The 17256-nt window shown below is 38.3% G+C and overlaps 1 protein-coding gene across 1 annotated transcript; it reads right to left on the reverse strand.

The window, feature by feature from the left end:
* Positions 1–1449: 1449 nt before the first annotated feature.
* dnase2b.S (deoxyribonuclease II beta S homeolog) lies at positions 1450–15443 on the reverse strand. Its single transcript, XM_018260699.2, has 6 exons — positions 15303–15443; positions 13484–13649; positions 10243–10321; positions 5926–6087; positions 5302–5499; positions 1450–2477 (listed from the first exon to the last, which is right to left on the reverse strand). The coding sequence occupies exons 1-6, from the start codon at positions 15401–15403 to the stop codon at positions 2125–2127; spliced, it is 1059 nt and encodes a 352-aa protein (XP_018116188.1). The 5' UTR covers positions 15404–15443; the 3' UTR covers positions 1450–2124.
* Positions 15444–17256: the final 1813 nt, after the last annotated feature.

Below are 17256 nucleotides of genomic sequence, written 5' to 3' on the forward strand. Positions count from 1 at the left end.
ACCAAATATAATCATTTTTGTTTCATTTGTTCCATCTTCTTCTTCCATCTTTCCTACATCTTTGAACCTTTTATATAATTTCTCTGTTTGTTTAAAAATTGACACACAACATATGTTGCTTAACATCTTGCTACAAGATGATGTTAGGCTTCAAACAAAGAAGTTTTTATTCATCTTGAAAAACATGTCAAAAAAGTCCATAATTGTGATATTGGAAAAGGTTCTGCTGCCAGGAAGCTGGATAATGGACACGTGATCGTCTGGAACCTATCGGAGAGCCCCACTCTGGTAAGAATTTCGTTTCGCGTAGGTGGTGTGTAGTAGCCCCAAATGTCAGTACTATGTAAATAATGTGACCGCTTAAACTCCCCACTAAGTTTCAGACATGCTACATGTATGCTTAGATTGTCTTTATAGCAGCTTATGTATATACCGCAAAGGAATGACAGTATCCACCTAAATCAATGTCTCTGTCTTTCAATATCTTTCACCACAGTTTGATCAACTCATGTGTATATTCAAAATACAAGAACCACTTTTCTTGCTATTAAACCATAGGCTTAAAAAGACACATAATTGTACACAGTATAGGGGAAGATGGGGGTCTGACTTTGGGTATCTGTACTTGAAAGGGATACTGTCATGAGAAAACATGTTTTTATTTCAAAACGCATCAATAGTGCTGCTCCAGCAGAATTCTGCACTGAAATCCAATTCGCAAAAGAGCAAACAGATTTTTTTAAATTTCATTTTGAAATCTGACATGGGGCTAGACATATTGTTAGTTTCCCAGCTGCCCCAGTCATGTGACATGTGCCTGCACTTTAGGATGGAACTACTTTCTGTTAGGCTGTTATTTCTCCTACTTAATGTAACTGAATCAGTCTCACTGTGACTTGGCTTTTACTATTGAGTGTTGTTTTTATATCTACCAGGCAGCTGTTATCTTGTGTTAGGGAGCTGCTAACTGGTTATCTTCCTATTGTTCTGTTGTTAGGCTGCTGGGGAGAGAAAAGGGAGGGGGTGATACCACTCCAACTTGCAGTACAGCAGTAAAGAGTCACTGAAGTTTATCACATGACTGGGGGCATCTGGGAAACTGACAATATGTCTAGCCCCATGTCAGATTTCAAAATGAAATATAAAAAAATTATGTTCACTCTTTTGAAAAATGGATTTCAGTGCAGCATTCTGCTGGAGCAGCACTATTAACTGATGTGTTTTGAAAAAAACATGTTTTCCCATGACAGTATCCCTTTAAAGATATAATATTTGCGCTGTAACTTGTTACCTACTGAACCTACAGATGTGAATTGTCATTTTGTGTGCAAATGAAACAGTTTTACTTAAAAAGAAAACATTTGTATGCCACTGGATGGTGCTCAAATTGAAGGCTGGCTAGTTAACAGTATTATACATTTGTAGAATATAAATTATGTGCAACTGATCCATTATTGTGACCCTTTATTGTTAATCAAACCTCCCTTTAACAAAATGCTACCTTAATGGTGCTTGATAAAAAAAAAACTGATTAGTTCTCAGTCTTTAACAGTGGTTCCCTGAGACTGAACATAAGACTGAAAACCAGAAAATAAGTTTGAGGAATAGTAGGAGGGACATACTGTACAGCATAACACATTCCCTCAAAGGCCTATTAATGCCACTATATAGCACAGAAACAGTGACTCGAAAAGGCACCATATTTGGGGGATCACTAGTAGTAAGGAGGTGCTACGAATAAGAACTCCTCAGGATGTAGTTCAGCAAAAGCAACTGCCATCTGTGTTCCAATAATCTTGCAGAAGAATATAAAACCACATCAATGTCAGCCTGATATCCACAATAATAACTAAAATGACTTATTTATCAGTGTTTGAGAGATTGTCAAATTAAAGCAAGCTATAAAGCCAAGGGATAAAGTTCTTCATCCTCTAAAATGAAAAGCTTTGGCGGCCATACTAATTCATTAAAATAATGTTACAGGGGTAAGCAGTGTTTGTTATTTCACATGTTGGAAAACTGAAACTCCCAGAGTCCCTTCACCTATACAATGAAAGGGGAAAACATTTGAGTGGTCATATACTACAAGGAAGCAGTGTGCAAGTGATAAAAGGCCGGCAATTCTTACATTTTATTTTCAGTATCTGTACAGTTTTTATAATACAGTACCATATTCCTAAATGCTGTGTAGATATGTTTGTTTTGGGTGCAGATGAAACCACCACTTCTCCTGGTTTGTAGCGGATGTCTGTTCAGGTCTCCAATGCAGGTCCATAAATCGCCATTAGATTGGGAAACGCACCATTTCGAGTGATCGTAAAAGGACTGAAATGATGACTGTGTTGGTAGGCCAATTCTTTTTATATTATATACATGGTACTGAAGAGAGCAGTTGGATGGAAGTTGCTCTCTTGATATCCAGGATTCCACAAACATATTTGTCCTCAGTTTCTGAGCTATCCATGCTGTGTATATATCTGTAGGATGAATATATGTATATTATGCCCAATGTATAACTGATGGCAATAGTATAACATACTGAGCAAAGGAAGACAAATCAGTGCTAATAATTATTCCTTTAGTTATTTATTACTGCCCCTGCTGAATTCACGGGGGGCAACCACACGTCTCTGTGCTCTGCTTCAGGCTTGAAGAGAAAATGTAACCTATTTGTAAGTGGAGGATTCATTCACAAATGTTCAGAAAATCATACAAGACCATTATTTGTTTATCCATGAATGTGAGGTGCCGTACTATTTGTCTACATATAATTCTGTTCATAGAATGCAGTGAAACAGTAGATTTTATTTATTGTCACTGCTACTTTTGATTGTTCATCTTTCTATTCTCTCTTCTATTCATATTCCAGTCTCTCATTCAAATCAGTGCATGGTTTCTAGGGCAATTTGGACCCTAGCAACCAGATAGCTGAAATTGCAAACTGGAGCGCTGTGGAATACAAAGCTAATTAACTCAAAAACCAAAAACAACAACAAATGAAAACCAATTGCATATCACTCTCTATATCATTCTAAAAGTTAATTTAAGGTGAACAACCCCTTTAACCTAACCCTCAATATAATGCCAGCCATGACTCTAGGTTCAAATAGGTCAGTGATCCGCAACCAGTGGCTCCCCCTTGGATGTTGCTCTTAGGGACCTCAAAGTAGGTGCTTATTTTTGAATTCCTGGTTTTGAAACAAGTATTGGTTGCTGCTATATGTTGCCAGTCCACATAGTGGTTACCAAATAGCCAATCGTAGCCCATATTTGGTACTCCATAGAAATATTTTCATGTTTATGTTGCTCCCCAACTCTCTTTACATTTAAATGTGGCTCACGGGCAAAAAAAAAGGTGGGGACCCCTGAAATAGGTGGTTAGAGGGAGCACTCTGTGTAGAAATTATATTATGAAACATTTATAAACAGAAGTGAAATTATACCATATATATATATATATATATATATATATATATATATATATATATATATATATATATATATATATATATATATATATATATATATATTGTGGTAGAGTGACTAGGAAAAGGAGGAAAAAGGTCACTCTAGCCTTTAAAGGAACAGTTCAGTGTGAAACTAAAAACTGTGTAAATAGATAGGCTGTGCAAAATAAAAAATGTTTCTAATAAAGTTAGTTAGCCAAATATGTAATATATAAAGGCTGAAGTGAACAGATGTCTAATAAAACAGCCAGAATCCAACTTCCTGCTTTTCAGCTCTATAACCCTGAGTCAGTCAGCGACTTGAAGGGGGGCCACATGGTACATTTCTGTTCAGTGAGTTTGTAATTGACCCTCAGCATTCAGCTCAGATTCAAAAGCAACAGAAATGACCTATGTGGCCCCCCCTCAAGTCTCTGATTGGTTACTGCCTGGTAACCAGGGTAACCAGTCAGTGTAAACCAAGAGAGCTGAAAAGCAGGAAGTAGAGTTCAGACTGATATGTTATACATCAAATCACTCCAGCCTTTATACATTACATTTTTGGCTAACTAACTATATTAGAAACATTTTTTATTTTGCACTTCCTATCTATTTACCCAGTTTTTATTTTTACTCTGAACAATTCCTTTAATTTTGCCCCAGGGACTGAGATAGGCTCCAGGAAGGGAGTTATGAAACAGAGAATCAGCGCTCTTTTTAAAGACTTTAGTAGCCAGGGACTCCATTCCGCAGATCCAGTCCAGAGATTGGAGTTCACCTTCCACAGGAAAGCTGTCCTGTGGAAAGGCTATTTAAAGTTAATTGGAATGGGAGAGTGTGTCTCTCATCAGGGCACAGCAGGTAGGAGACCTGGCTGTGTTAGGAACTTCCAGAGGAGCTGGGAGTGCCGCCTGATCCTGCATGAAGCAGAGGGAGCCTGTGGCTGTGGCTGTGACTAAGAGCCAGAGTTGTTGTCTGTGTGGGACATTGGAGAAAAGCCAGGAGGCTAAAAGGTTCACTCCAAGACTGTGAGTACAGGGGTGAGCCATAACAATTGTTTTGTTTGCTGGTAGTCCACAAGGTGCCCAGCCTAGTCAGGGACTGCTCCAGAGTTGGAAGGTAGTGCCCAGTGGGCTAGGTTTTTATTTTATTATTTGTTTGAATGATAAAATGGTCACCCCTGTGTCTGTGGACAATACACTGTGTTTGTGAAAAGTAGGAAAATAAACGTGTGTTTTCCTTGAAGAAGCTGTGTGTCCCTGTCTTCATGCTCCTTTTTCCTATGCTGCCTGCTCACCATTGACTAATCCCCCTAAAAGTTACGTGTACAAGCTTAAACTAGATTCCCTGATGAGGAACAATACGGCAACACAGACTCACATGGCTAAACATAAATTAGAAATGGAGATTTACGCATCATCATCATGGATGGCTTTTTAGCAAGTAAGGGAATACAGGGTTATGGGAAATAGCTCATAGTCCAAGTTGATCCAGGGACTAGTCCGATTGCCATTTTGGAGTCAGGAAGGAATTTTTCCCCCTCTAAGGCAAATTGGAGAGGCTTCAGATGGGTTTTTTGCCTTCCTCTGGATCAACTGGCAGATAGGTAGTTAATAAACAAAAAAAAAAAAAAAAAAAAGGTTGAACGCGATGGACATGTGTCTTTTTTCAACCTTACTTACTATGTTACTATGTTACTATGTAAGCTGCCAGCTTGCCACTATATATATATATATATATATATATATATATATATATATATATATATATATATATATATATATATATATATATATATATATATATATATAATAATGTATTAAAATTTAAATATTTATGTATAATGTTTTCTTACCATCAACAAAGTACTTTGATTTAGCGAAGTTAAGGAAGACTTCCCCTCGGGCAGAATTCAGTTGTGTGAGACGTGTAGAATCTATCCAGGGAAAATGGCCTCCAAGACATATTTTGTGCAGCATCCACAATTCTTTTTGGTACATGTTAGGGACGGAGCAGTTATACACATTTGGATTGTAATAGAGCAGCTGGTTAGCTGTTAAAATTAAAAAACCAAATCCGTTTTGATAACTTTGTACAAGCTGCTAAAGAGTGGTAGTACAACATACTTTTGTAAACTGCTGTATATACTGAATAATGTACCCCCTATTGTATAGTTTAAGGAGTTCAATGACCATATAACAACACAAAGGCCCAGCCCCTCTTCTACATTAAACATAGCAGGGCAGGAGTAGTAGGCACCATATGCCCTAGGCCCCTCCAAAGTTTTTTTTGTGCCCCCATGGCTTCTTGTTATGCCACTGAGTGTGCAACAGGATTTTTTTAACCCTTCATGAGCCTCCCAACATAGAATCTTTGGCACTAACACAAAGGCATGTTAGCACTGTAAATTCTGAGTTTGTCTATGTATCTACACAGAAAGGTTAAAACTGAATTTTTCCCCAAACAACAAATTTCATACCAATTTCTTTAAATTCACTATATGGGTAGGTAACACATATAGCTGTTTGTCCAAATCTTTTTCCTGTTGATGGATATCCATAACCATCCTCAGGGGACGGTGGGAAATGAGGCACGCTGTGAATCAACCAAAATCCCTGCGATGTGTCGAAGAAGAGAACTCCTGAAAAGAAAGATTTATAAATAAGAGTATTTTGTCAACCTGTTTGCGAAAATACCAAGTTTGGTGTTAAACAAAATGATAGTAAATAGTAGGTCAGTCAATTGGCAATTGCTAACTGGGAGGGTTCAAAAAGTCCCAAAAAATAATCTATATCCCTTTTTTGGTAAAACAAACCAATCCCCTATTTCCAAGTAAAATGTATTTTAATTTAAACAAGAAGTACAAGAACACTTACACCAGTTTCAAATTCTCAAATAAACAAGAAAAGAATAAACAAAACCACAACAGAAAGAGGACAATAGAACATTTGACGGGCAAGGTAAATGCACAAATGTCTGATTCCTCCCATCGAGTGACTATAGGCATATCAGTTCCCTCTTTGGCATTTTTTTTATGAGCATTGATAAAGTGCATATTCTGCAGCTCTGTAAAATAAAAAAGGTGTATACATCAAACATACAGATGACATAAATAATACTTCTTCAGTGTATACAATAGAGGAGTCAGAATTCCCAGGCTCACTTCATAGCTGCACTGTTGGCTCAGCTCAATCTAGTCAGTGTCTGACTCAAGATTTGGTTCATAAAGCTTTAATAAAAATTAATATGAACAAGACACCAGGGCATGATGGCATACACCCCGGGTTCTAAGACAGCTTAGTTCAGTTTTAGAACAGCCCCTATTTCTGATTTTCTCAGATTCACTTTCATCTGGTATGGTACCTATTGATTGGAAGAAAGCTGATGCCATTCCAATATTTAAAAAGGGATTGCAATCTCAGCCTGGCAATTATAGGCCAGTAAATTTGATCTCTGTGGGGGGCAAATTATTTGAAAGCTTATTAGTGATCACATTCAAAATTTTGTTCTAGTGAATGGCATTGTGAGCAGCAATCAGCATGGCTTTATGAAGGATAGGTCATGTCAGACAAATTTGATTGCTTTTTATGATGAGATAAGTAAGATGCTGGACAGTGGGGGGGGGGCAGTAGATGTGATCTATTTGGATTTTGCCAAATAGTTTGATACAGTGCTCCACAAACAACTGCTTTCTAAACTAAGGTCTGTTGGGCTAAATAAAGTCATTTGCACATGGATAGGAAACTGGCTACAGGATTAGGTACCAGGGCCGGAACAAGGGGTAGGCAGAGTAGGCACGTGCATAGGGCGCCAAGCTGGGAGGGCTGCCAGGCACGTACCTGCTCTGTTGCCTAACCCATGTCCGGTCCCCTCTCTCCCCGACATTTCAGCATCTTCTTGCACTACCGCGCATGTGTGCACATATAATCGCACACATGCCGGCGCCGTGGTTGGGCAGGTTGCCTGCTCGGTCTGGCCCGGGTCTGATGGGTACAGAGGGTAGTTGTTAATGATACATTCTCCACTTGGAGTAAGATTCTTAGGCGCAACTTCGCCGCACTTCGCCACACTTCGCCAGGCGTAGTTTCGCTAGGGCTCCGCAAATTCACTAAAATCCGAAGTTGCGCACAGGGGTAGCGTAAGGTTGTGAAGTTGCGCTAGCGTTGATTCGCTATGTAAAGCGAAGTTGCGCTAGCGAAGGCTAATTTGCATACGGCGCGAAATTCAAATTTCAATGGAGGAACACGTATCAGCACTACAAATGGCTAGAAAACCTTCAAATCAGCAAATAAAAATGTTATTTTGCCCTACACATGTGCCCACTGTCTAGGTAAGTTGCCATGAGTCAGAAAATGTAGGGGGGAGGAAGGGGAGCCCCAAAAATTTTTCGATCTTTTTCAGCCTATCAGCCATCATGTAGAAAACACGCCAGCGTTTTTTGGGACTTAGAAAAAAAATTGATTGTTTTTTTTAAACAATCCCTATCTACTCTATTGCGCTTCGCCAGGTCTGAGGTGGCGAAGGAAGTCTAGCGTAAAAGGTAGCGTTCACTACACTGCGCAAGTTAGTGAATTTGCATAGTTTCGTCGCTAGCGAAGATTCGCCTGGCGTAAGGTTGCGAAGTAACACTAGCGAAACTACGCCAGCGTTCGTTAGTGAATTTGCGCAGTAGCGAAAATGCCAAACGCTAGCGGATTAACGCTAGCGTTGGGCGCTTCGCACCTTAGTGAATTTGCCCCTTAGTGGGGTCCCTCTGGGTTCTGTATTGGGTCCACTTTTATTTAACTTGTTCATTAATGAGTTAGGGGAGGGTATTGTAAGTAATGTATCAGTGTTTGCAGATGACACAAAACTATCCAGCCCAATTAATTCCATCCAGGATGTGGCATCCTTGCATCCTTCGCTAATAAATTAGATAGCTTTAAGAAGGGGTTGGATGGCTTTTTAGCAAGTGGGGGTATAGAAGATAGCTTATAGTTGATCCAGGGACTTGTTTTGGAGTCAGGAAGGAATTTTCCCCCCCTGGGGCAAATTGGAGGGCCTTAAATTGTTTTTTTTTTTTTTTTGCTTTCCTCTGGATCAAAGGCTTCGATCAAAAGGGTTTTTCGCCTTCCTCTGGATCAACTGGCAGTTAGGTAGGTTATATATAGACTTAAAGGGTTGAACTTGATGGACGTGTGTCTTTTTTCAATCTAACTTACTATGATACTATGTTACTGAGTTTACGGAATCCTGAGAAGGAACCCCAGTTACGTTTCTAAAAGTTCAATGCTCATGGAATTTCCTATAGGCCACTAGATGTTAAAGCACATCCAGGAAAGTTGCTGATCAGATCCCAACTACAGACCATGTGGCTATAATACTGTGTTATATACAAGGTCAAATGTGCCCTATTTGATTTATTTACAAAAATATATATTTTTTTAGAATTCCTGTATCTTTAACATGCTGTATTATATATTACTGAAGGCTCTTACATACTTTGAAACACGACAAGCTAATTTTAGTTGCAGGCAAAAAAACAAGAGTCTAATTTTTCCCATTCAAAATTAGCTGAGTAAAATTGCCAATAATTAACAAGCTAGCTAATACCATGCAAACAGCTTAACCTGGTTGCTCTTAACCTTGACCTGAGGTTTCACCTCTGTCAATGAACATGAGAAAACAGCTGCATCAATCAGCAGCAACAGAGAAATCTGCCAGAAATCCCCTCAGTCATCAATTCACCCATACTCATGTAAGCATATCCTGAAAACATTCAGTAGGAATATTGTTAGGGGAAGGGGATGGAGAAGAGGACAGGGTCAAGAGCCACTGGTTTGAAACAGATGGGCATTGACTGATGAACTATAGATTGTTTACCCAAGGTAAGGTGTAGATGTCCATAAAAAATGCATTAATTTATATATTACACTTATCTGGCAGATTTATCATAGGTCATATTTCGAATTGATGGGAATTTTTTTCTACTATAATAAATTCGAATGTACTCACAACTCGAATGGGAGGTTATTTATGAAAAAATGTGAACATCTTAAATGAGATCGAATGGGAACGATCCGAAAATTTGTTTCATATTCTAATCGAATACGGACGAAACTCAAATTGAATTTTCCTCCAAAAAAAACTCAAATGTCAGGAAGGCTATTAGTATATTCAAATGGGTTAATGGACCTTTGCCATTGACTTGTAATTGAATTTGGCAGGTTTTAGGTGGCGAATATTCAAACACTGTTTCCATGGTCGAGGTGTGATACAGTAAGGGTACAGTAAAAATTGAAATGATGTAATTAAAATGAAGTCTTTGGGACATTGCCTTGTCGTAATTCCGATGATTTCTGTATGACAGTTTTCAAGATAACAGATCCCATATCTGTATCAGCCTCATGGTCTCAGTACAATTTAATTATATTTTACTTTACTTTCCCTTATATTATACTGTATTTATAATACTTTCCCTTGGATGATCCATGAGATATGTTTTATTGAGGCCTAGGCGATACAAAAAAGATACAAATCTATACACACATACTAGGGTTGCCTGGTTTTGACCCAGACAGGCCGGTTTTTTGAAGGGCTGCCCGGGTCAAAACTTCCTGCCCGGTTTTTCAAATTACGAAAACCAGTCATAAAAAACATGGGCGTCATGGCCCACCCCCTGTTGCATCAGTGCCCCGCCCCCACTGTGTTATGGCCCCGCCCCTGCACAGATTCCACAGAGCAAAAAGGTGGCAACCCTTACACATACACATGTTATGTTGGTTTATAGAGCTATTATGTAGAGATTCAAACTTACCTTTGGTGTGTCCTTTTCTTGAACTATTTTTCACATTTGGAGGTGCGTCATTATATATCATATAAACTGTGTCATCTTTCTGAAAGAATACAAGGGGTGTTTACTTACCAGGGGCAGTGTGCAAAGTGCAGATTGACAAACGTTTTTTTCCCCACAATGCAACATTTTCTCCCAGAATTCCAGCATAATTGCAGCTCCGCACCAAGCTGTGTTCACCACTATTGTGCATGATTTGTCAAAACAAACAATTTGGCAGGTGTGCATTTTGGTGAACTATGATACAGTTGCAATGAAAAAATCTCAGAATTTGGATTATGTAATTTCTGGTGCATAGTGTTAAAACACCATGAATGTGGAATACTTTTAGTGCAGCCCACTGCAGGAAACTACCACCACGTCCAGGGATGCAGGAGATTCAGGGCTCCCCAATGTCAGCAGGTACTTGCCTATAATTCATCAAAAAGGAAGGCCTGAAGCAGTGACAACGAGTCCAACTATAAGGAGTGTAAGGAGCGTGTTTGGCCCAAGTACCTTTAATGAATAGTTTTAATGTCCGCACCCACAGTCACTGCATCTATTTGAGCCTGATTGGACTTGCAGTCATTAATAACCATAGAGAAAATCATAGTAGTATAGGCACTACCTACTGTATCTAAAATCAAAATGTAGTTTAGCAAAGGAGCATATGTATAGGGATGTGTAAAGTCTTTGACAATCACACATTTTATTCAATCACAATTCATCCACATAAGAGAAGTTTTGTAATGCGTTTGTAAGTTGTTTCCCCATCTAAATGGTGTAATGGAGATAATATGCATTAGTTATTTATGGTGCAACGTAACATATGGGCCTATATATCAACTGCTCACAAAAGAGTATAAAATCTGGAAACTCGGCCAAAATAAATCTGCATGGAGTTTCCTTAAAAAGCATGCATTGGCAGACAAATGATTGCATAAATGTTTCTTATTGTTTCCCATTGCCCTCCTACTGTGTTACATGAAGCAAACAGGGGCATTAGTGTGGCTACCTGAAAGCACTAATGTTTTTCTGTTTTCTGTAGAAACATCTGCATCACGGAATTGTAGCCTGTACATAGATAACATTTATCTGTAATAATACAGGTCTTATCTTCCCCTTTACTTAGCACAATTTATCAGGGTCGTCTTTGAGTATAATGGGCCTTAAAGAAAGAAAATATACATTTATAGTCAGAAGTTGAATAAATTAATATGGTTGTTGTTAAAATATGTTCTTTAGGACAAGAGGCAAGTTTAAGAGGAAAGTATTTGAAGCTGAATCTGATTATTTGATGTGACAAATGTTAGACTAAATACTAAGGGTTTTTTTAAAAAAAAATAATGTATGTAGACTTTTCCAGGATGTTGCTTGTTAGGCCAATGCATATTGATGTAAAAATAAAAGTAGCAGGTTTGTGAACTATGACAATGCAGAAACTGACCCTCACATGCTCGTTAAACATTATTTACTAAATCATAGCCTAAGGAGTAAGGTTTCATACATAGGGATGGGTGAATTTTTCCGCCTTGTTTCGCTGCGGAAATGGTCAAATTCGCACATTCCTATACACATTACAGTAATTCTGGCCCACAATAGGCATGTAGAGGTATGAGATCCATTATCTGAAAACTCTAGGAAGCTCCAAATTATGGAAAAGCCACCTCCCATAGACTACATTTTATCCAAATAATCCAAATTTTAAAAAATATTTTCCTTTTTCTCTATAATAATAAAACATTACCTTGTACAGGTATGGGACCTGTTATCCAGAATGCTCGGGACCTGGGGTTTTCCGTATAATAGATCTTTTCGTAATTTGGGTCTTCATGCCTTAAGTCTACTAGAAATTCATTTAAACATTTAGGGGCTGATTCACTAAGGGTCGAATATTGAGGGTTAATTAACCCTCGATATTCGACTAGGAATTGAAATCCTTCGACTTCGATATTCGAAGTCGAAGGATTTAGCGCAAATCCTGCGATCGTACGATCGAAGGATTATTCCTTCGATCGAACGATTAAATCCTTCGAATCGAACGATTCGAAGGATTTTAATACAACGATCGAAGGAATATCCTTCGATCAAAAAAACTTAGGAAAGCCTATGGGGACCTTCCCCATAGGCTAACATTGACTTCGGTAGCTTTTAGGTGGCGAAGTAGGGGGTCAAAGTTTTTTTTAAAGAGACAGTACTTCGACTATCGAATGGTCGAATAGTCGAACGATTTTTAGTTCGAATCCTTCGATTCGAAGTCGTAGTCGAAGGTCGAAGTAGCCCATTCGATGGTCGAAGTAGCCCAAAAAATACTTTGAAATTCGAAGTTTTTTTACTTCGAATCCTTCACTCGAATTTAGTGAATCGGCCCCTTAATGAACCCAATAGGCTGGCTTTGCTTCCAATAAGGATTAATTATATCTTAGTTGGAATCAAGTTCAAGCTACTGTTTTATTATTACAGAGAAAAGGGAAATCATTTTTAAAAATTTGGATTATTTGGATAAAATGGAGTCTATGGGAGACAGCCATTCCGTAATTCAGAACTTTGTGGATATCGGGTTTCCGGATAAGGGATCCTATACCTGTACTTGAGCCAAACTAAGATATAATTAATCCTTATTGGAAACATTCAAATTCAGTTATTCAAATTCAATTTGATTTTTTTTTAAAGAATTAGATTTTCTAGATTTATCACACTCTGGCCCGTTTGAATTTGACTATTTGCCACCTAAAACCTGCCGAATTGCTGTTTGAGTCAATGGGAGATGTCCAGGGATCAATTTGGAGTTGTTTGCAGCCTTCCTGATATTCAAGTTTTTTTCGTAGAAGAAACATGAATCGAGTTATTTAAATTTGAATTCAAATGAAATTCGATTTGTTTTTGGGTCAATTTAATTCGTCTGAGTTTTAAAAATTTAATATATTTAAATAAATTTCGTTTGGACGAATTTAGAATTCATGGGAGTTTAAGGGAGTTTTTAAAAACTCATGTGAATTTGACATTCGACCTTTGATAAATGTGTCTCTATATGTTGATTACTTTAAAACGCTTTCATTTTTTGGTGTTATTGTTCCTTTAAATACCCTGCACCACAAGGAAAAGAATGGTGCAAGTTCTAAATCAGTACAAAGATAAAACAAAATAGTTTTTATGATTTTTCCATCTAAAGGCTGTTTTCAGTAACCCTTTGTGTACTATGGAGCAAGTGAAGGAGGACACTCACATCATAGTCTTGGTATAACTGCTGCAGTACTTGCCCCACAGCACTTTTTGTCGTGTTTATTTGGAATTTGCTGATTTGCCATTCCTGGTTTGTGGAGTCCATGTATAAATAATCCAGGCCTGACCCAGTACTATCATTCAGCATGGGTAATTTATAAACTACAAACCTGTAAGACAAAGATATATCTATCATAATATGTTTCATTTTAGCATGCAGAAATCAGATATATTTTGTAATATTTTATTTTAGAACTGTGAAGTGGAAATTGTTCACTACTGATTGCGGTTGGAGCAGCTGAAAGTATGTAAATATATACTTGCTGTGTGGTACAGTGTTACAGTGTTATGTCATACAGTAGGGGTTACTCACAAAGTGCAGAGCAGGGTGCAAAGTGCATAAATCAATTGTTTTTTTGTTTTTTTTACACTTTTTACCCAGCCCTGCACTTTGTTGAATAAATACTGGTCTATTCCCTCCAGAATGGAGAGCAGAGACCTGTGTGCACCCCATAAATAAAACAATTCCTGCATTTTTAATAATGATGGTGGACCGGGGGTGGCACATAGACACCAGCCCTAACGATACTCTCAAGTCAAGGAGTGCCAGCAATTGCAAACCGAGACACAGCCCTGTACTTACTGCCTCTTCTATGGCAAGTGGTAAGGACAGGGCAGCTTTGCACTCATGCACATTACTCTCAGAACTAGTGTCAGATTTGCCCCTAAAGGAGAAAGAAAGGCTAAAATTAAGTAAGCTTTATCAGAAAGGTCTACATTAATACACCAGTAAACCCTCAAAGTAATGCTGCTGAGTCCTTTGTCAAAAGAACACATCATTTCTTTCTATTGTGTTTAAATGGGCTTCTGTATCAGACTTCTTGTTTTCAGCATAAACCTCCAGGGCTAGGGCTTGAGCATGCTCAGTTTGTTCCCTTTTCTCCCCTCCTTCCTCCCCTCCCTGGTGTAATCTGAGCCCAGATCTATAAATGAGCAGTGAGAGACTCAGGCAGGAAGTGATGTTACACCAAGCTAATATGGCAGCTGCTATCCTAAACAAAAAGAGAGAGTTTCTAGAGCTGTTTACTGTAAAGCATTCTGCAGAATAAATATAGTTTTATAGCTTGCACTATTGCGGCTAGTCTATTGGTAATAAACTGCTTCATTAGCTTTCCTTCTCCTTTATATTCAGAGTTTAGCAAGACTTGGATGCAAGTGATTTAACCAGCACAAATAACCACACTGCTGTGCCCCGTGTCATAGTGAATGACTCCTGTGAGCTGCGCATGGAACAGCAGTTTAATACCAAAGGATACAAAAATGCCACAATAATGAACACAGACTTCAATCAATGCACAGGTCTGAATGAAACTTTAATACTAAGGCCTCCATATTTAGTATCATTGAGACTTTATGTCCCTGCCTTTGCAGCAATGACAATAGGCAAACAGCCCAGATGGAAACCAGTACAGTCTGCTCTATGTGATTTTATAGATGTTTGATTTAATAAACAAAGTGGCAGGCAATAAACAACAGATGCTTATTATCTCTGACAGAAAACCGTGCCATTTTACCCTCTGCATCAGCATTACATAATGCTCATAGAAAAGGTCCAATTTAAAGAACCATGTAGATATTATTAGGCAAATATATATATATATATTTTTTGAAAATTGAAATATTTTATTGCCTTCGGGGATAGGCGGATATGGCACTCCAGATTGTACAGTACTACAGCCCCTATTAATCTCTCTGCTAGTTTTTTGGAAAAAATCTGGAATTGCATATTCTCTACATTATTTTAGTGTCTTTCATTTACCTACCAATCTATGGGGTCACCAGCTTCATTTCGGCATGAGATCTCAGCTGCAACCATAGACATGGCTGGAAGATAAACCACTGCAAAATGGTACAGACCCAACATCCTCTTTTTCTCCAGAATTCCACTACATTTATTCTAAAAACAGAGAAGTTGCTCTTTTATTTATCTAATGTTACTGTGCTGTAAAGGAAGTGTGGTCATCATGTGACTGGATCTCAGTGTTTCGTTTCCATTAACTATGTAAGTTCCACATTTGATTGTATAGTAATCTGAACAACCTTAAAGGGGAGAACACAAACGCTAAAGCAAAATTACAGGGGTACCAGAGGCACTGTACACCAGGCCGAGAATATAGATGTGTGTCTATACATTTTATAGGATTCTTTAATGGGTCACTTACTGATTCGGTCTGAAGGTATTGTTAAAAACCACCATTCCAAAAAAATAGGGAGAACTTGGAGCAGGATCAAAATGTAGACAATATTAAAATATTGAGGCTCAGAATTCCTAATCCTTATCCAATATCCATGTCCAAATTACATATTTGGAGCTTCAGATACAAATAATAAATGAAATCATTGAGACAGAAATGTTTAGAAAGGAAACTGCCGTGAATCATCTGCTTCCTTAAAATGTAAGTTTTGTGAGCTAGCTGAGGAGCTACAGGGAAGGTTTTCAGAAACAGCTTATTTTGAGACTGTGGTAATTCCACAAAGCTGCCATTAATAGTACAGATGCATTACTGGATGGGGGGGGTACAGCAAGGAGAGCCTAAAATTAAATTGATTATTCAACAGTGAAGGGATCCTCAAAGAATATTGGGAAAACAATGATCTCTAACCCAACATTTCCAGAAAAGTTGAGCCAGAATCCTAGGAAAGCTAAACAAACAACCTAAAATTCTGACACAAAGCCATTTTACTTTACATTAGGGCAGAGACACACGGGAAGATTCAGGGATATTTAGTTGCCCAACAACTAATCGCCTCTTTTTAGGGAGACTAATCTCCCCGAAAAGCCTTCCTGTTGGCTACAATCGGAATCGCCGGCGGGATGGCACTCAGAGCACTTCACTTTCCGAAGTAGTCCAAACTTTCCTCATAAGGCAGTTTCGGGCAACTTTGGAAAACAAAGAGCTCTGAGTGCCATCCCGGCGATTTAGATTCTAGCCAACGGGAAGGGTTTTCAGGGAGATTAGTCGCCAGGCGACTAAATCTCCTCGAATCTTCCCGTGTGTCTCTTCCTTAAAGGTCAACAAGAACATGGTTAAGACTAAAAAGGAGAGAAGGTATGCAAAAATGTCATGTCAAGTATATTATTTGTGAAATGACATTCAGTGATTCATGAATTGTATATAAACCACGTATTAGGAGTATGAATGTAATTAGAAATATGTGGTAAGACTTTCAGGACATATTTTCTTTAAGCAACAGCACCCTAAATGATCCCTTAAAAAACATCTCTCTATCATATTTCAAGACAGCACAAGAACATATGCCACACTAATCTTTATCAAGCATTAACAGACATGGAAATATGCCAGATCAGTTCTAAAGACTGGTGAGGAGATTAGTGGGACTACACTTCACTATCATGAAGCAAGGCTGAGGCATATGGCACCAAAAAGGTAACCCTAGTGATTAAAGGGGTAATACTGATTAAAAGTTGCAAAAGGAAAATGGAAATGTAAGATGGGTAGTTTGACCCACAATGGTTAATTGACCATGTCAAGATACATTGTCATATGTGTCCTGTGATATTTTATTTTTAACCCTAGGATATATCATTTTTGCCATATGGTAAAAATTGTGGTGAGGAAACAAATGGTTGTAGGAGACTTTCCTCCATTCTCACCGCATACTTGACCCCCTAATAAAGTTTGCTTTTCCTTTTGTGTTCTGCTGATGAAGGTCACAATTTGGAGACCAAAATGTTGAAATTTTCTATGACCTTGC

Source organism: Xenopus laevis, chromosome 4S (assembly GCF_017654675.1).
Source record: "Xenopus laevis strain J_2021 chromosome 4S, Xenopus_laevis_v10.1, whole genome shotgun sequence".
Lineage (NCBI taxonomy): Eukaryota > Metazoa > Chordata > Amphibia > Anura > Pipidae > Xenopus > Xenopus laevis.

What these genes read in the sequence shown, in the direction of transcription:
- dnase2b.S (XM_018260699.2), bottom strand. Translation starts at nt 15,403, where the DNA reads ATGTTGGGTCTGTACCATTTTGCAGTGGTTTATCTTCCAGCCATGTCT. An exon ending in TAGTGAATTTAAAGAAATTG is followed by an intron (nt 5,500 to 5,925) that starts GTATGAAATTTG and finishes TAATTTTAACAG; the next exon opens with CTAACCAGCTGCTCTATTAC. An exon ending in ATCAAAGTACTTTGTTGATG is followed by an intron (nt 2,478 to 5,301) that starts GTAAGAAAACAT and finishes TTCATCCTACAG; the next exon opens with ATATATACACAGCATGGATA.